Source organism: Parasteatoda tepidariorum, chromosome 4 (genome assembly GCF_982258835.1).
Source record: "Parasteatoda tepidariorum strain Cologne lab strain chromosome 4, Ptep-v5.0, whole genome shotgun sequence".
Taxonomy (NCBI): Eukaryota; Metazoa; Arthropoda; class Arachnida; order Araneae; family Theridiidae; genus Parasteatoda; species Parasteatoda tepidariorum.
Window position 1 is genome coordinate 91,398,423 of NC_141758.1, and position 21,765 is coordinate 91,420,187.

The window sequence follows — 21,765 nt, forward strand, 5'->3', positions numbered from 1 at the left end:
AGCTTCATCTGAATGGCTGACGATTTTAGCAAATCTTGTTTAGTCAGGGTGTTGTTAACATGTTCATTGATTGCCAACATTAAATTGCATTCCTTATCTATATTTTAATAAATATTTAAGAATATTCTACTTTAAGTCAATTTTTTATAAAAAATTAAAGGGAACTAAGAAAAAAAATAAGCGAACTTTTAATTCGTGGTCTCTGACTCGAATTATTAGTTACAGAATATATTAAAGTGTTACTTGCTTGAAAGATAAAGTTTTGAAAAGTAGCTATTCTCAAAAAATAAAATCTTAAATTCTGTGGGACTTCCTCTATGGGTCAAACATTACTAGACAGTGCCATTATTTTTAATGACAAAACTGATAAAAGACTTCTTCGCTATAAGAAGCATTAATTGCATCGCCAAGCAATAGAAACATAACTTAAGCTGCTATAGAACCTACACTTAAAAAAAACAATTAAATTTCTAAGTTTAGCATTATACAGAAATCACTGTCTTTACTCTTGTATCTATTGTATATATATATTAATTTTATTTTCTCCAGCTTTTCTAACTCAATTGTATAGTTGACAATAATCTTCATGAATTGGATTAACATTTTAAATCATCAATCATTTTTTTTCTATTAATTTTTTATCAAATACATAGTAAAAAAATTAATATTTTCTTAGTTTTAATAAAATCAATTGTCCATAGTTAAAATAAAATAAAAATAATGAAGCAGAGGGGAAAGCAAGAGTAGCCATCTAAGAGTTTTTGAAAAAAAAAATGTTTTTTTTTTGTCTCACAGAAATATTAATTTTTAGGTGTTAGACACTTGCTCACACATTATCACCATTTAAGATACAGGAAAGGAATCACCATTTAAGATAAGGCTGTAATAAAATTTATAAAAAGGCTCATTCAGGGCTAAGAAAAAATTATTTATTTTAACGAAAAAGCATTTATCAAACGAACTGCAGCAGTAAAACCAGCTTACTAAGATGCTTCTAAAGAACTTTAAATTACACAAATCGAAAAGAAAACGAAATCTGTTCGATTTAATTTAAAATTTATTATTTAAATCACAATTAAAGTAATAAAAACAATTTGTTGAAATCTATTTTTTATTTATATGTAAATTTTCAAAGCGTCATATTGTGATTGAACTTTTATTTGGTTAAAGATTTTTTTAATGCACCATTTTATTACGATTGTAAGACTGACTACAAACTAGATAAATAATGTAGTTCTAAATTCCTTTGTTATTTTTTTAAAAAAATATACTCCTCTAAATGTTGGAACATAGCAATATTCATGATTATATTGTTATCAGAATGATGTAATATCATATTTTTGCGGCCACTAACGATAGTAAACGAAATATCATGTACACTATCTACCAATAAGTATTTGGACACACGTGATTGAAAAGAAAAACAAACTTCATCCATAATCAATAGCTGGTAGAGCCTCCTCGAGAGGCAATTACAGCGTGAACCCCCCATGGCGTACTTTCCTCGAGTCCTTGTGTGACGACTACGACTAGTGGTATTTTCTTCCCCTCGGTTTGAAGAAGACATGTAAGTTCCCTCACCGATTTTGGACGGCTAGTACTCTCCTTAATTCGGCGATCCAACTCGTCCCAGAGGTTCTCGATAGGGTTCAGGTCTGGACTCTGGACAGGCCAATCCTTTCGATTAACCTCATTGTCACCATATCAAGCCTTGGGAGCCGCAATGGCTCAGGGGATAGAGCGTTCGCCTTCCAATAAGATGAACCGGGGTTCGATCCCGGCGATGGCTGGTCGATACGAATTCCGCATCCGGCTTGCACCAACCACAGTGCTGACATGAAAATATCCTCAGTGGTAGATGGATCATGGGTTAGAATCCCCTTGCCGTCAGACTAACCGTGGGAGATTCCCGTGGTCTTCCTCTCCACGTAACGCAAATGCGGGTTAGTTCCATCGAAAAGTCCTCCAAGAAGGCTTATTTCTCCCAATACTTGATCCAGCTGTTTCCTTGTCTTCCGGATTGGGTTCAAAATTACAAGGCTACGGAGTTGAACATTAGTAGTCGTAAACCCAAACTTGGGTCGGCTGTTCAACGACGGTTGTAAAATAAAAATAAAATACCAAATCTTGATGACCCTCGCAACATGACAGCTGGCATTGCGTCCTGGAAGTAACAGGGGTCCACCCCGTAAAACTGACACACAACGTAGGAAGCACATTGTCATACAAAATAGTGCAGTAGACATCAGTGCATGGGACTAATGCCGATGTTGTTCCCTACACGATATAAACCGGCGGAGGGCGTGACGTATCTCAAGACGGCAGATATAGTCATTTGCATAGTTGTCCAAATACTTATTGGTAGATAGTGTTTTTTTAATGGCGGGCACTTGGAACTATTGTCCATTGGCCAAAGAAAGTGCCAGAACTGCTACCTCTCTTTTCGTTACCTAGTGGGGCACCTGTGGCGAAGCCACGGCGGTGGACCAGCGTCGCCCACGTCGCACTACCACAACCCGTTTATAGGGCGGGTCACATTCACACACAAAGGAGAAAGGACATACAACACAGATAGAGAGAAAGAAACATCCATGCCTTACCCAGGATTCGAACCCGGAACCTTTCTGATACAAGGACAGTTCCCTGCCCCCTACATAGGTCGGTCGGCTGGTAGATAGTGTTTAAACATCTTTTTAGATTTCAATCCATCATCTATTACATTAGAAATAACAACAGAAAAATTAATTGCCGAGAATTTATATTTTGTTTCGACATTTTTTTTTTTTTTTGAAATAACATTTTGCTTTTCAAACAAACATTATAAAAATAGGTTATTTAAATATTTTCCATTTGAAGGGAGTTAGAGACTATGCATAACAAAGTAATATACAATAAAAGACGTAAATTTCCTGCATTCCATTTGTTTTCCAACTAATATCGCTCTTAAAAAACGCTAAAAACTACTCAGGAATGTTATGAAAAAAATTTAATCTCCACGTATTTTTCTGCAAACTTTACATTCGGAGACAAGTGTTTATTTTTTATATAGCGATCTAATGAATCTGTTTACTGATTATAAAAGGAAATATTATCTAAGAGCAGCCGCGTGGAACCAAATATCCTCGATCCAAATGTGGGACCTCTTTAAACGAGAATGAAATTCAAAATATTTCTCATGATTTTCTTGAGAGCATAGTATTTAACCCTTCCTATCTGTTACAAATCGCTCAAGCATATCATTTATCAAACTTAGTGAGCGTAAAATCACGATCAGATAAAATCACAAGTTTTGTGTTTCAGTATTCACGACTTAAAAGGGATCTATAGATAATAAATTGGCTTATGGAAGCATCAATTAAACCACCGTTTTTTACGTTAATATCTAATTAAAATGCTAACAATAAATCACTGCATACAACTGTACCTCTGAGAGGTCAAACAATGTCTAAACATATGCGTTAGTTGCATATTTTATCATATACCAAATACAATGAATAATAATAATTAGTATGTGATGTTTTAATTATGTCCAATGTGCATTTCAAGTCATCGTTTATAATAAAGTTTGAAAGAAATATTTTAAACTGTAATCTAATCACCATTAAATTACATTAAATGGTACATTAAATGCAACGCTATTAAATATTGTTACATTATTAATAATATTACATCATTAAATGCTCCATTAAATTTTTTCCAAAAAATGAGAATATCAAAAAATAAATGAATTGAAACGTTTTGCAATTGTGTAGTTTTATTGATTTTTATACTGCTTTTGATGTACACAGAATACAATACAATAAAAAATACTTCGACAACTACGATTACTCTACCTTAACCATGTGAAGGTTCTTAAGAGAGTTTTGTTCATGTAGCGCAAATTCTGGTTAGTTTTACTCGAAAAATCTTCCATGAAAGCTGTTAGGTTTTGATATTTTCTTTGGATCTGATGCCTCAACTCAATAAAGGATGGGAAAGGGCACTGGGCCCATGTTCTAGAGTTCGTGGGTTCGATCTCAGCCCGGCCGAAGACTCCTCGTCTAGTAAATGGTGACTGATACATGTTAAATCTGTCGAGTCACAAAGTCCTCCATGTTCCCATAACAAATCAATACCTGTGTGGGTACTGATCGAGGAGTTTCCCTGTCTTCTGGATTGGGTTCAAAATTACAAGACTACGGATTTGAACATTAGTAGCCGTAAACCCATGAAATTGGGTCAGCTGTTCAATGACGGTTATAAAATAAAAATATAAAATAAAGGATGGGAGATGATTTTGAAAATTAATAAATCTCTAGAATTGCAGTGTTTTCTATTTGGGATTAAATGTACAAAACTACAGACATGAATGTTGTTTGCTAAAATCAAAATGCATGGAAAACTACGTAAATAGATTATTAACTAAGTAGTAGATTGTTTGTTGATTTTGATAAAAAAAATTAAAACAAATAGTTTTTATCATGTATAAAATAAAAACTTTTTTATTTCTTTTTCACGACGCTCATACTTTTTTGATATTATGTTTAAATAGCTAATTAGTAGACTTGAGACTCGAATTATTAAAAAATGTGTATGATAAAATTAGTTAAAACAATAATTTTTACACTAATACAGGCAAACAAGGTATAAGTTGTAGTAATTCCATCTTGTTGAGTAAGCTTGCTGTAGTTTATTTGTTGCAGTTCCCTCCTTGAGCTTGTTATAGTTGCTTAGAAACGCTTGTTGTAGTTGCTGCTTGAGATTGTTATGGTTTCCTAGCTGCGCTTGTTACATTTGCACTAGTTACATCTATTGTAGTGTTCTTACGAGTTTTAATTCTATTTTTTACCGGTTTTTAAAGAAATTCACACTTATTATACTTTGAATTACTGTTCACACGATTTTAAATTTTAAGAAAATTCTATTTCTAGTGTTTTTAACTAATATAATGACAATGATGTGTGAAAAGTAAGAAGAAAAGATCTCTCCTTTAAGGAACAATTCTTAATTTGTTAATGACCCCGTGATCCAAATCTAGGGTGTGGATTATATTAAAGGAGTATCCAGGCAATAGAATCTAATTCGTGCTTAATACACCCAGCACCTACTATCCTTCCCACATTTTGCCTACAGGAAGACCAGTTACATACGATATCACCCTAAGTTGATGCTATTGTTAAAGCTTAAACATGCCAAGAGTTCAGGGCGTATGGTGATGGTAAAAGTATGAATTAAAAGAAATACAATTTTGGGTGTATTTATTTAATAAGAAAAATAAAACATTCATGACTTTCACTGGAATTTTATTTTATTAAGATACAATAATTTCCGTTAATTCATGTCATGACATTTTCTAAAGGTTGTATCAATGAAATTATCTATGCATATTTTGTAATAATTTTATTATCCTTTATACTGAGCTTGTTATTGCCATTATGTAAACAACACATAAAGGTTTTATAGATGTTTTTCAACAATTATGGAATGTTATCAATCAGAATTTTTGCGTAATACTTTTATATACATTAAAATGATGTAAATGGAGAAATTGTAGAAATCAGATACAAAGCCTAGAGTTGGCCTACATTTTCAATGATTATGTGTAAATTTGATATGATTATAACCATTAATGATTTAAATGTAAGATTCATAAATTGACTAATTTTATGAATTGATAGAATTTGTAATTGCTATAAGTTTTTGCAAAAAAAACATGTATTTTTTTATTCTTAGAATATTTTAGTGCTATTTTTCTTTTTATGCTATTGTTTCATTGTGACTTAAGATAAAGCACTTATTTGAAAGTTAGAATTTTGCGTATAATTTTTGTAGATTAATTCTAATATAAACGGGTAATATTACTAGGTAGAATTAATTTAAAAAAAAAATTCTTTTATTTGTTTGAAGTGAAATAATGGTACAACTAAAGTACCATTAAATTAGATTTTGGAATAAAAATTTTAAAATAATCATTTTAAAACATATATAATACTATTAATAGATAATATTTGTGAGCTGTATAAATTGATATGAATTTTTAAGTTTTCTAGATAGGATTTTCTGACCCTGGGCATTTGTCTTAAAAAATCAATACATATAAAAAATATTTCGAGTGGGTAATAAAATACTGAACAAAAAGGCGCTTGATCAAAGAGTAATTCGAATACATATATCATTTTTAATTTATTCGTGTAATCCGTAAAGTTTATCTATAAGTTATAGGTTGTCTGTAAAGTTTATAGTTTTATATATGTTTCCGTTCTCATTATTCTACAGTTTTGTGCTTCAAAACCGCCAATAAAAACACTATGATTTATAAAATCACGAAAGGTTGATTCTAGTTTTGTAATACTTAGACTTTTAGGTATTTTAAATGGTAGAACACATCTCATCATTTCTATAGCAAAACAACTTTAAATTAAGCGGACTGAGCAAAATCTCGTTTGAATCAAATAACACCAGTCTTGTTTAAATCAAATATCCGGTTCAAATTCTAGATATGGCATAATATTGCTGGGCGAAAATATAGCGCAGATAAACTTGTACTGTTATTGGCGTATAATAATATATAATATGCCGTGATAATATGGCGTATAATAATATATAATATGCCCTATGTCAGTGTTAAAAATTTCATAGGACAAATTTCTCTGTTCATTATACTATTAATGTGTCATATGAAATTACTACGTGCGATATCTCGCGTAGAAAATACTCATATCAAGTATATTAAATTAGTAATCTTCTATCTATCTATCTATATATATATTTCTCTTACACGGCGATAAAAAAAAGCCTCATTACAACTCCCCGAATTGCAACGCTAGAAAATAGACCAATCATTGCTGCTAAAAATGTCACATGCTAAATCCAGCTAAGATGGCTCAACATGTAGCGCTTTTAAAAACGGAAACTGAAATAACCAGGGAGAGCATAAGCTAGGCAGAAGTCTTTGTCGATAGATCTCTATTTTAGTTTTTTGTCGAAAGCGTTTTTTTCACGAATTTAAGTATTACGAATTTATTTTACAATTTTTTATTTATGTCACGAATTTATTTGTTTTACTAGAATTTATTTGCTTATGCAGGTTTTTCCATTGCAATTCACTTATTTCAATTTTTAATAGACGTAAGTATAGCCGAAATTTTAACCTTTTTAAAGAGATATCAGTTTTAGAAATTTTATCTTAAGATTTTATACTATAGCACATTTCTAATAGATTTAATGAATTACATGTCATTTATTTGAATTCAAATTTATTTTAAGGACTCAGTATTTACTAAAAAGATGTAATTTTTTTTAGAAAAAAAAGTTGTTGATTGTTTTGAATTCTTAGAATTTTGTGCATTTGCAATGTACCTAAGTTAGTAGCGAGCAAAGGGAGCTTGGTTTGCGAAGCAAACCATATAACATTGCGTAGCAATTTTCGGGGGTTGGTGAGCGTTAGCGAGCAGGGGGCGCAGCCCACTAGTATTATATAAAACGCTTATTCGTACGTATGTATGTATCAATAAAACCGATGATATTTCTTTTCTCGCTCTGGCAACAGTTTTCATTTTTAATTGATTGGATTCGGCGCGCAAGAGCACGTAGTGAGCAACCAGATAACAATAACCAGAGTGAGCATTATCAGGTTGTTCATTTCAGATTCCTGCACTAAAAACATGACAATATTTAATTTAAACTCAATTAGGAATTAATTAATTAATTGGGTATAATATAGCCTACGTCACAGGTTGTGTTGTTCCTACTAAATTTAACCCATGAACGGCATTTTCTGCGAGCCTAACTTCAAGCCACAAATAAACAAACGAAGTGTTCGATCGTTTAAATAGCTGCTCGCCAGATTTTATTGCATTATAAAGAAAAGTTATTGAAACTAAATACAACTAAATAAACAACAACAACTAAAACAAATAACAACAACTACTAATAACAACAACTAAATAAACAACAACTCAATTCCATTCGTTTAGCATTGCGTCATATGTTGTTCCTACTAAATCGAAGTAGTTGTGTTTTTTTCATATTATACCCAATTGAAGTGAGAATGCTTTAAAAAGCCGCTGTTGAATTGATATTTTTCAACTGGGAGCTACCTAAACGTCTAAAAACCGTTTAAGTGTTTGTATTGAATGCATTGAATTTTTTTATATTTCGCGTTTATTTATGCATTGAATTTTCACGCTTTAAAATGCAGAATATTAGTGAAGCAATATTTGATAATTTATTTTGCTAATATGTTTCTTATTTAGCTAATGTTTTGATTTTTTCACCGTGTACAATCTAAATAGCTAATATACTTTTTTAAAAGCCAATAAGAACATTGGTAGAATTCTTCTACATAAGTACAATACTATGTCTTTGATGATAAAATACTATGTCTTTGATGATAATATATTATGTCTTTGTGCTAGAACATTGTGTTCATTGGCGAGCGAGAGCAGCGAGCCATGGTTCACGGCGTGAACCACATAGGATTGCGTAGCAATTCTCGGGGGTTGGCGAGCGTTAGCGAGCAGGGCGCGAAGCCTCCTAGTATTATATAAAACGCTAATACGTACGTATGTATGTATCAATAAAACCGATGATATTTCTTTTCTCGCGCTGGCAACAGTTTTCATTTTTAATTGATTGGATTCGGCGCGCAAGAGCACGTAGTGAGCATCATATGGCTAATCCATGTTATATAAAATGCTAATACGTTTTAATTGATAGGCTTCGGCGCGCAAGAGCACGTAGTGAGCATCATATGTTTATCTATCTCCGATTGTCACCGAGAAAAGAACGGTTGGTTGGTTATGAGTACTGAAATAGTTCCTTTTCGTTGGCAGAAATGAGAAGTGTTATGCTATTGCTATTTTATTTTGAATTGAGCGCTTTACTATTCCACGTTTTGTTACATTATCTTTACATCCGGCGTTCAGTGGCAGACTACTATTTCATATTGTTTTACAACACATGGCTTTAGCCCTTTTGTGGGAAAGACTTTAAAACAAAACTTACAACAGTTACTTTTCTCAACAACTGAAATTTAGAATAGTGTGATTAAGAAAAATATGTGAACTGTTTGCAATTTCAAATTAATATTGAAATGTACAGGTTTAGAATTTTCTACAGTGAAAAGTTTTCGGAACTTCAGTGTTCAAAAAAGTATACAAAAGCTAGACGTTAAGAACGTATCCAATGAGCGAGTAAAGCGAGCATCGGATTGCGAAGCAATCCGAAATGAACTGCGAAAGCAGTTCCGGGGGTTGGCGAGCACCAGCGAGCAGAGGGCGAAGCCTCCTAGTACTGTGAAATTGAAATTTTGTCAGCCTCGGGAAGAATGGGAAATTTCTGAATGTGTAATAAAAATTTCTGTGGTAGTAGTTAGTTCTATGATTAATAATACTAAGTTTTCTATTTCAAATAATAAAAGTTCGCTATTTTAAATAGAGCAAACCTTATAAAATGAATACATTCTGTTTCAATTTAATGTGTCCAATTTTATTGAATAATTAGCTGAATTACCGTTCTTGGAGCTGGGTAAAAAAGTAAATAGTGAAATTATCAGTATGAAATAATACTTAATCATGTACAAAATAGAAAGACATGTAACAACACAATAAATAAAGCTAAAATAATTTCAATTTTATTTATTTATCATTTGTCACCCTTTCTTAAAATTTGGTAACTATTAAAACTACACCAATTGAAATGGTAATGCTGATAAGAAAATTTTCTTGCTTTTCTCCTAAACGAACTACTGCCATTTCTCCATTAATTTTTCTTTTTAACACGTATCTTATTTTTTTTATCTCCTTAGTACCTATTACCAAATTTAATATTTATTATATATTTTATATATTTTACATTTACCTTAAACGAATTAGTACTATTTCTTCATCAATTTTTCTTTTCCGTACATTCCTTTTTTTAAATGTTAATAAACATCTATTTTTAATTATTTAGTTCAATATAATCACTTTTTTGAGGCATAACAATAAGCAAAATAAACATGTGGTTTAGAAATACTAATTTGGTGAAGTATTCCCCGAATGCTACAACGTTCGTTTTTAGTTTATTAGCGAATAATAAATCCTTAAACCCCAACGATCCTGATTGGCTCTTGAAACGTGACATTTGTTTATGTTAGTAAATGTTATTTCCATTCTATTTCGAGTAAGCCTACCCCATCAAATATGAATTTTGTTAAGTGACACATTCTATGTTTTTTCACGAAAAAATATTTTGCTTAATTCTTACTTAACACAAAGACAGACACCGCCATGTCGAATATAAAGAAACTAGTTATGCAACAAAATTTCCAGATACACAAAACAAAAATAATCACGGTTACAATAAATTATATAAACAAATAATAAATCTAGGTTTTAAAAAAATAACGTTGACAAGAAAAAATTATCTATATACAAATTCGGAGCCGTACGGTGCCATATACGATACGATTCCGTATTTCATTAACTTTATGTTAAATAACATTCGAATTTAAGGAGAGAAACTTAGCTCGATCTTAATATCCAGAATATTAACATGCCATGTTGTTCAAGAACTACCAGCTAAGACTCATTTCTTAAATCTTGAGAGCTAAAAGACAGCTAACATCAATGATGTTACCTTTAAAATATTAGAAAAATAAAATAGGGCCATCTACAGTTTATTTTAGAACACATGCTAATGCTAAACCAATCGGAAAATTCCATTTTTCAGATGCCTCTCCCTAATTGAAAATTTCTTAAAAATTTAAAGATCGAGGGTTAAAATTGTCCCTCGCAGCCCCTGTCCAGATTTCAAGATGAAAGTATAGACTGTTAGATGTAAAAACTGCCGATTATATGCAGACGGATTTTTGACTACGTCATTTCTTATCAAAATGAGGATTATAAATTATAAAAAATGTTCGAATGATTAATTGAAAAACGGAATTATGCACGATAGGCAGTAAACAAATTCATAACCTTTTAATCAAGACATACTATCATTTTGTACACCATAATCATATCCATTAATCAGTAATTTTAGACAGTTTGATGTTCTGATTAAAGTTTACTAAAGAAGTTCTGAGCTATTCTTCCTATTTAAAATGGCCAACTGATGTAATTCGATAACAATAGTGGTCCAGTTCGAAATTATTCAGCTTGAGGTGCTGCCAGTTCAAGTTAAAATACAAAATGTGAAACTAGGAGTGTATATTTTCGCAGCGGTGATTCACGGTCACTGAGTATGTATGATAATAAGGAACTGGATTTAAATATGATTCGTATCAGGTAAGCTTTATTGCTGATAGAAATTACACCTCATCGAAAAAGATAGTAGCAAGAGATGTAAGTTATAAAAATGCATGGAATAAATTTGACTGTTTGCTATTCGTCTTTTTAAATTAGAAATTTTTTGTAAGTTCATAAATAAAAAAAAAATTAATTGAGGTCAGGGAATTTAATATTGGAAATTTCAATATACTACTAGTTTTTTTTTACCAACTTTTTTTCACTAGCATGTTGATACCCGGGTGGACAAAACTGCTTATGGATTTTATGATGCAGTGATTAGTTATTTTTAATTCAGTTTTTTGTTTGAACTTTCGTAAAAAATAATTTTTTTATTCAGTTTCAATTTAGGCATTTTGTGAAAGAAAAAAGTTTCAATTGCTCCAAACCTTGTTCAGTGTCCTATTTTGCTTAGGCTATGTTTCTGTACTGAAAAAAGTTTCAGAGCTCTAACTTTGATAAAAATTCTTTAGACCTTTAAATATAAGAAAACATTAAAAAATAACAAATTGAGAAAAACAAGTTTAAGGATTATATTTGTGTCTAGTTACCATTATTAAACTCTGGAGCTTAATTTAACAATAACAATTTAAATCGTGACATTATTTTTGAAAATCATTTCTTAAAAAAGTTGAATAAAATACTTTTGTTTTTATTTGTTTCAGCCCATAGAAGTTAGACAAATTGAACAAAAAATAGTTAAACAAAGATACATAAAAATTGTAGGATACATAAAATGTTTCTATTGAATGTAAATTTATTAAAATTATTAAATTATGATAATAATAATAAACATTTAAATTACGTATAAGGTGTTAGCTCGGTTTGCTTATGATGGTCTATCCCACTCAAATGTCTGAAATTGTTAATGCGTCAATCGAAAAATGCTTATAACTTTTTTTTTCTAATTACGATTTTACTTTGAAATTTTGTACATATATTTCAAAATACTTTTCCGGGTGATTTGCGTTAAATTCTCAAAATCCAATTTTCGGTTATATTTTGGGTACCATTAAAAATCTAGGGAATACAACTAATTTTTAAAATACATTGTTGATTATTAATTAAAAGTGGATCTAAAGCATCCAAAAACTATTTAGTTTACTTTTATTTAAAGCAAATGTCTTTGGGTAATGTAACTTCTTGAAACAAACAATTTTCATTATCCTAACATACATTAAAAAAATAATAATCAAGGACTTAAAAACCAACATTTTATCTGCAACTTTCATGTGACACAATTTCTCACTGGACACGGCAACCTCAAGGCATTTCTGAAAAGACTTGGCTTAAGTTCCAGTGATCTGTGTGATTGCAATATTGGAGGAACACAAGACGTTGAGCATTTTACTGTAAAATGAGAAAAGTTTTCTCCATTTTGAGAAAAATGGAGAAAACTAAATAATTGCTTTAAATTCGCTCAATATTAACTTTCCTCCCCCTCTTCGCACTTTTGTGGGAAACAAATCCATTTTCAAACTTTTCTGCAAATTCATTGATTCAGTTTTTAATGCAAGTTTATAAATCACTTTGTTTTGTGTACTATATTAATTTTTCTTTTTTCTCATCCTCTTAGTGAATGTTTTTTTTTCAATATTTTTTTTATTTTATTATTTTTTCTATTATTATTATTTTTCTTTTCAAAATTTTACATGCCCTTTTAGTATGTATATCTGTTTAAAAATCCTACATTGTTTGCTTCCATACTTACGTCTGTAAGCCTCGTGTTGTACTTTTTCAGTGGTGCGTGCACGAGGAATCATTTTGTTCTTGAATTTAAAAAAAATATAGGGAGAGTCGGGTACCCCCACCCACAGTCAATTTCATATGTATAGAATATTTTTTCAAATCAATGGGCCATCGGACATTAATTGTTATATTAAAAAAAAGATTATTTTCAAAGTTTCAAGTATTTATGCAGCTGTTAACACGGTAAACAATAGTTTTGAAAATATGTTGAATACAGTAGTCATGAAATTAAGAAAAATTGGTTGAATGTTTCGATTAAACTTCATTTTAATACTAAAAAAATAATTTTTATTATACATACAGCATTAAACTATGTAGTCTTAAGTTTAATTTGCACGAAGAAAAAAGTTTATATGTGAAAAATTGTTCCAGTAATTACAAATTTACAAAAAAATTGGATTTCGGGTAGCCCCGCTCACATGAATGTCGGGTATCACCGCCCAATTTTATTTCGTCGATAAATGTACAGTTGGAAAGATTATTATTTTATTGCTTCAAATTTGAATGTTATATGCATTTTTAAAAACAAATATTGCTGTTATTAAATGATTGTTATTAAATGATAGAATTCACTAAAAGTATATAAATATGTAATAAATAAAATAATTTTGTTATAAAAATGATAAATGAGGTTTATCTATTGTCAATACATTGGTCACTTTCATTTACACCTGAAAAAACAGTCAAAAACATAATTTTTGTAACTGGGCGGGGCTACCCGACACATTTTGAAAAGAGCTGAAAAACATGTTTTTTTAAATTTCTATTTTTTTTAAGTCAAACTATTCTTTTTTTGGTTTATCCTTTTTGCATTATTTAATTAGATGGTAAAACAATAGAAACATACAAAAATATTGATTATTACTCAATATTATACAGAAATATAAGCAATGCTCCCTAAGTGGACGGGGCTACCTGATTCTCCCCTACATAAATGACATAATTCGATTTGGGTGTTTTATCAATATTTAAAATAATAATTTCCCAATTTTTTAGAACGTTTTGAAACGTCAACGATGCATAATCGATTAAATTACAATTTTTTATTGTATCTGTTATCTGTTATTGAAAAACTATTGAAACAGAATTTAATAATGTATTTGTTTACATGACTTTTCTTAAACAGAGGAAGAAAATAATAAGTTCATATTTTTTTACTTTAGTATTTTTGAGATATATTTCTGGATAAACGTTATCCTGAGTATACTCAAAAACATTAATCGAACAACTGTTAAAACACTAACAAACATTCTATTTTGAAGTTGATATATTTTCGTTTGAATAATTTTTAGCGTAATGATCTCCTAACATGCAACTTTTTTAACCGTTCCGGGTCGTGAATCTAATGTTCTTTTCGTGCTTAAGCAAAATCTTTATTTTGTGTCTTAGAACATTTTATTTTGATTCGTTTTCGTCGATGCATGTGTTGGTATTTCACTCGTGAGTGCATGCGTAGATCCTGTTTGAACAAGATTCGAAGTGCAAGTTAAACAATTATTGAGGTCAACAAATTGAATATTGTACGTGAACGAATTATTCGAATTATTCAAAGTCACCTTTGTGAACTATTAAGTATTTTATGCAAATATATGGAAAATAAAGCTTAGGAGTTAATAATAGCACCAATGTGCTTAAATTACCGTTATGTTGCTTTTCTAAAGGTAATCTTACGTCATCTTTAACTTAAAACGTATTACATCATACTTATTAAATATTTTATAAGTAAATTTAGTTTTTGCCTAATAATTAGAAACATGTAAATTTTTTCTTATCTTATCTTACGTATTTCGAATTACGGACTTACTCAAAACTTTGTCAAGGAAAATTCTGTGTTACTTATTTTTAATTGTTTACTAATTTATTTGATTGAGATTTCTCAGGAAAAAGATCTTAGGTTGGTCTATTTTATTTTATAACCGTCGTTGAATAGCTGACCCAATTTAGAGTTTACGACTACTAATGTTCAACCCATATAATTTTAAACCCAATCCAGAAGACAAAGGAATTCAACTCCTGGATCAAGTATTGAGAGAAAATGAACGAGATTTTGGTGGAACAAACCCACATTTGCGTTACATGGAGAGGATAATCAAGAAAACCTTCCACTGTTAGCCTGACGGCAAGAAGACTCTAGCATCTGATCCGTCTACTACTGAGTATATTATAAGTCAGCACTGTGGTCGGTGCAAGCCGGGTGTGAAATTTGCATTGACCAGCCATCGCTGGGAGTCGAACCCGGTTTACGTCATTAGAAGACGAAAGCTCTTTCCCCTGAGCCACCACAGCTTTTGTTTGCCTATTTTAACCAATTTAGCGTTGCATCTTCTTTTAGAAAACAAACTAAAAGTGTTTCCGTTTGGAGCAAAGAAACAGACATTTTTGAGCATTCAGTTCTTCCTACTGACCTGGTCTGTTCGTGGCATAAGATTTTAATTTTCAGTTAGTAGCCAGTGGCCAGTAGTCTTGAATAACTTAGTAGTCACTTTTTCCTCAAAGCTAATGAGTGTGTGACCGATATCGATAGGTCCTTTTCATTTAATAGACACTTTTTGCAAATTTTTTTTCTGTTGGATTAGATTATATTTTTAATAAAATTTATATTAGAAATATTGTACCAGTATAAAACGTTAATTCAACTATAAAATTAAAATAAATAAGTGAAAAAATTTCGTTAAGCATACTGGCTTTGTGGAACTTTATTTGAAATTACTTGGGAAGGCGAAATACATTTATGTATAGATTAGTTATTATGTTACATTATAACTTCGAATTATGTGAATTGTTAAAGAACTTTTCTTCTACGTGAATCTTTCTATCACAAATTGATGGATTCTGAATTTTTAAAATTGAAATTCGAAATTTTGAATGATTTTCAAGAAATAAATTATGGGGATAAAGTGACCTGTTGTTTGTTTAGTTTAAGTCGCCTCATCTTTTTGTTGACTCTCCACGTGGCGAGTAGAGACTGATTATTTTCTATTCGTGACATTTTCGGCATGGTTTACGGATAGAAAAAGGCCCTGTTATGGGCCTTTTGAACTAGAGATGAGACAGACTTAGTTCGAGCCCGAGCTCTTTCACTTAAGAACGGCTCAGAATCTTAAGATTTTCAGAAACTTTTTACTATTTTTAAACAAGCGTTTGGTTCAGTTATTAAGCATAAAGAATATAAAATTTTTTAAGTCGAAAAAATTACAACGATCTGCTACTCCTGTTCGGTGTTTATTATGCTTTGTCAGGCTAACACTAATCGTCAATTGAGTGTTATGCATCTTAAAATTTTCTTTTTCAATTTTCGATTTAGTCGGTACTATATGATGTGATGTACGTCATTCCCTGACGAGTCGTTATGTGTGAAATGCAAATAAAGTTAGTGTAGCGAACTCACGGCGTTCAAATGACAGAGGTTTTATTAAATCTGGTAGTAAAAAGTAATGCTTTGTGAATGTTTGAGAATCGAGCGCCGTTATCGCCTCCTATTACTAAAAGCCTCCCCCAGGTTTCTTAAAGGTAGTCCATTCGGACCAGTATTAAAGCAAACCAGTTTGCGCAATAGCTATTCAATAGAAAATCTAGTAAAAACAAGAAAATGGTAACCAATATCTATTTTAAAATCTGCTTAATTAATGATTAGATTGGTTTATCCTACTTTTGTTAACCAACACCTATTAATTCGTCAAATAAATTAATATCAAAGTAAGTTTTTCAAATACTCTGGTAAGAGATGTTCAGTTTATTATAATTATTGTTATTATTATTATTATGTATTTAAAATCCAATTTGATGTATCGTAAATGTTATAAATGCTAGTACCGTCTTTGCCTCCTATAACTAAAAGCTTCCACTAGGTTACTGAAAGGTAGTCCAAATCGGAAATGTAATAAAGCACATTATTTTGCACAATATCCCTTTAGTAGAAAATCTAGTAAAACCAAGAAAATGGGAGTCAGTATATCTACCTTAAAATCTGTTTAATTAATGATTTGATTGGTTCATCCTACTTTTGTTAACCAACACAGATTAATTCTTCAAATAAATAATAGCAAAGTAAGTCTTTCAAACACTCTGATAAGAGATGTCCAGTTTATTTTTATTATTGTTATTATCATTATTACGTATTTAAAATCTAATTCGATGTATCGGAAATTTTATAAATGCTAGTACCGTCTTTGCCTCCTATAACTAAAAGCCTCCACTAGGTTACTGAAAGGTAGTCCAAATCGAACCTGTAACAAAGCAAATTAGTTTGCTCAATATCCCTTCAGCAAAAAATCTAGTAAAAATAAGAAAATGTTAGCCAATATATGTCTTAAATTCTGTTTAATTAATGTATAGATTACTTCCTTATTAACCCCTCCATATTATATCATCAAATAAATTAAAGTGCTTTGATACTTTAATATTAATTTATTTTGGAACTGTAATATTCGTAGTACTTTGTACTACGTCTTTCAAGTACTTTTATAAGAGTTATTCAGTTTATTATTATTATGTTTTTAGAATCTTCCCAAGGAATATAGTTAAAACTAATTCTTATACCGAACTATATATTAATCTGTTATGAATAAAAACATTAAAAAAAACAGGTGTTGATTGAAAAAATATTAATTTTTTATCCTTATCCGAGGCCCCTTCTTTTTGTAACCCGCTGGCTGATTTATAGCAAAATATCCTTAGAGGTGAAAGAAACAAGTGTTCTTGTAATTGGTTCACGGCAGATATTAAGTTCTTTATTTTTTTCATGATCGTAACTATTAACTTTCACAGTTTGGGGTAATAGGAAAAGATAAGAACAACTATGTTTTTCTCCGAGATAAAAACTAACACTTATCTCTTTTAAAAACAAGAATGATAGGATTGTTTTGATAATGTTATTTTAACACATAAAATTAATTTCTTTTTAAAAGAAAAACATAACGAGGTTTTATCTGTAAGATTATAATTCAATATTATTATTATATATGTTTCCTTATTTTAAAAACAAATGTTAAATTGGTTAACAAGGGTCATTAGTTTTAACCACGATTTTGGAAGCCGATATATGATAAGCAGCTCTTGGTTTAATTGAAGAAGAGTTTTTATGTTTAAAAAAATACAATTGCGGTTTTAAATATCAGTTTTTGATGAAATACTGGCGTAATTTTAATTTTAACATTTAGAAGAAATTTATTTCAAGAGAACTACTAAAATTTCAACTAAAACTACTCTATTCAATTTCGATTCTTTTAAGTGACACTAAATGCTTTATTCCTAACTTTTTTGGGCAGAACCTTAGAAAAGTTGTTTCTTTTAAACTTTTTAAAATAAGTTTATTACGTGATTTGCTTTCGGGAAGTCTGACGTATATAAATGAAGGATGCTAAATTAATGTTATTATTTTAAAAAGGAAATTGTGATTTTATTTATAACGAATGCGTCTTTATTTTTAAATTGTAAACCATTGGCTCTTTGAAACCTCGATTATGAGTGGCAAGTTTTATTGTTTTCTGGAATATATAACTATTAATATGCAACTCTATTAATAAATAATAACATTGTGTCTATATTTATGTGTCATATGATGTTCAAAGTCAAACAATAAGAGCTTCCTAATTAATGTAAATTTATTTATTGGAAATCCAATTATAATTCAAAATTTTCTACTCAAATATAATAAATATTTCTTTTTTCAAACTATGAATATAATTATATTTTTGCATTGTTTATATTACACTTCAAAATGTCTAACTTTTAAACCATTTTGAATAAATATATTCATTCTTCAATTTGTCATCGGCAGTATTTATTTAATATTTAATTTAAAAAATGAGTTTTAAAAAAATATAAAATTATAATTGCAGCTTTTTATTATAATTACTTCTTTAAGATATTAAACATATAAAATAAAACAAAATAAAATATATGCATTTTTTATTATAATTAATTCTTTCAAATATTAAACACCGAAAATGTATATTTTCAAATGTGAGCATTATTTGCTAATAATTTTTATAAAATCTTCTAAATATTCTGAAATTGAAAAAAAAATTAAGATGCACTTTTATTTTAAGTTTGATAAAAAGGTATAATTTGTTTTTTAATTTCCAAAAGAAAAATTTATCTAAAAATGCTCAATCCTAACTTTATGCATTTATCTTAACGAAGTTTTTGAGATACTTCGTTTTAAAATTGAAAAAAAAAAGTGTTTCAAGTTCCATCATGATTTGAGGATAAAATACCAGGGGAAAATGAAACCAAGACTGATATCTCTCTTTAATTAAGATTTTAAAAAAAATAATAGTAAAGAACATATTTTTTTTAATTTATTCTAAGAATATTAAAATCAATATTCTTTTTATTGATGACATTACGTTTAGATATAACGCAAATTCTTTTAAAATGGTATAATTAAAAATAAAAGCTCAGTTAAAAATGATATTTAAATGATCGCAAAATTTATTTTATTATTTATGTCGTTTGCAGGATCTTCAACAAGAGATCGAGGGTCGTGGCAAAGAACTCACCTCCCTGGTACGACAATGCGATTCACTGGAGGGCGCCACTATCGATTCAAATCGCTTACGGCGTGCTGCCACTCATTTGGAAAGAAGTTGGCACAACATTTGGATCCGCTCATTGGAAAAACAGTGTCTTACAGAGCAACGACTATTACAGCATCAGAACAACGATTCTGTGAGTGTTGTTTGTTTATAGTTTGTTTATAGTTGGTTTATGGTCATAATTCGTTCGATTTTGGATAAATTTGTACGACTGTTCTTGCAGGTAATTTAAATTTATTTGTTTATTTTTATGATTTTAATTTTTTCTTCAACTAAAAACAAAGTGCAGCAAAATTGAAACATTATAATTTTTAATACTTTTTTTTTCACGTACTGTAATTTTTTTCCTTTTTTTACGTGATATTTAAGAAGTATTCTGTAGTACTCAACAGATTGTTGTTTAGTTACAAACGTCTTATTTTCTTATAACTACTTTTTGTATTTGTGATGTAGAATGAATACTATTATTTTTTTAAATTTCTAATTTTTTTTTTAAAAAAAGAAGAGATTCGTTATTTTATAGAAGATATTTTATTTACATAAAAAATATTTTTAACATTTCATATACTTTTATTGTCAAGATTATACTAAAAAAACACTGCTTTTCATTAATTTTGCATTATTTACTTAAAATTTTTAAATAATTACGCATTGTTTAAACAAATTATTGGTAACAATACATTTATGGCATTTAAACTTTCATTTCTGTCACTGTGTAGTAATAAGCTAAACTTTAATGACTACCGAGTGCAGTATACGGCACAAATAACCCCTTAGAAATGTTTTAAGTTAAAATTGTCCTCCTAAGAAGGGGGGAGGGGCAAATAATGTCTTTTTAAATCAGCTGCACTGGCAGTATGAGGCAGTTTGCCTTTGACTTATTATTAAGTAGTATAATAATAGTTAGCCGGGACTGTTTCAAACCTTTTTTTTTTTCCAGACTTTATATATTAAGCGAGGACATATGATCCGAGTTATACCAACTATCATGTTTAAGTTTAGTTTTTATTTATTAGATTTTATTAAACTTCTACTCGTTGTTCGTTTACTTATTCATTGTTCTACATATATGACATTTGTCCTCATTCTCATCGTGCTAAATTTTGCCTTCCTCTTCTCCCTTAACTTTTTGAGTGAGTCATAGTTTCTAGCTCCTTTTATTTTTGCTACCGTGTGTTGAGCTTGTGGCAGAATATCCGTTACTGGCATTTCTGTCCCTAAAATGTACATTTAATCCGAACTGAAGAAATTTCTGTCCGAGCCTTTAAAAAATAATTTTTTATATTAACTCAGAAACAAAAAGAAAGCTTTCGCATCCACTATCAGGGCGTGTGGAGTTAGTTGATGAAATAAGTAATGGAAAACCACGAAAGAGTAAAACTGTTTTATATATATATATATATATATATATATATATATATATATATATATATAATGCTTGGAGGATCATTTTCGAATTTTGATGTTGCATAGGGAGCAGCGTAAAAGAGATGTTGTTGTGTTAAAGTCTCTCAAAATTTTTTTTTCATTCAAGATATCTCAAGTTACCAAATGAAAGACGCGATGGCTCAGGGTATAGAGCGCTCTATGGAGCGAACAATGAGGTGAACCGAGTTCGAATCGCAGCGATATCTGGTCGATAAGAATCCATATCCGGCAAGCACCGACCTCAGTACTGACGTGAAATATCCTGAGTGGTAGACGGATCATGGGTCTCCTAATTCCTCATTTCTCCCAATATTTGATCCAAGAGTTCCCTTGTCTTCTGGATTGAGTTCAAAATTACAAGGCTACGGAGTTGTACATTAGTAGTCGTAAGCTCAAAAATTAGGTCGGCTGTTCAACGACGGTTATAAAATTAAAAGTTAACAAATGAAATTTTTAACTTATGTTATTTGAGATAAATTATGTGAACAATTATAGTGTATGTCACATTATAACAGATGGTCGAAGGTAAAATCAACACACCTGATGGTTAGCAATAACAACACGTTCTAGATTCGTGCTCCCATTGCAACTCCTCCGAATTAATCTCAAATCGTGATGTGCTATGTTCTACCACGTGCGAAGAACCATGAAATCTTGGTACTTTTTTTATTGATAACTACTTATATACTCTAATTATATCCGTTCTTCTCAAGAAAAAGCTATTTAATAATTAATTTTAATGCTAATATAAATTAAATGCACGCTTGCTCATTAATGAAGGATTGGCTAAAAACCAACTT

The 21,765-nt window shown here is 30.1% G+C and overlaps 1 protein-coding gene across 2 annotated transcripts in view; it reads left to right on the plus strand.

The window, feature by feature from the left end:
* The window catches only part of LOC107444534 (uncharacterized), a 399,483-nt gene that overhangs the window by 261,743 nt on the left and 115,975 nt on the right, over positions 1–21,765 (plus strand). Inside the window, exon 9 of one of the 2 annotated variants that reach the window (XM_043043210.3) lies at positions 19,461–19,670. In XM_043043210.3, coding sequence (XP_042899144.2) covers positions 19,461–19,670 — 210 coding nt within the window. Of the gene's footprint in view, positions 1–19,460; positions 19,761–21,765 lie in introns of those variants that run through there. The other variant, XM_087161611.1, reaches the window with a different exon arrangement.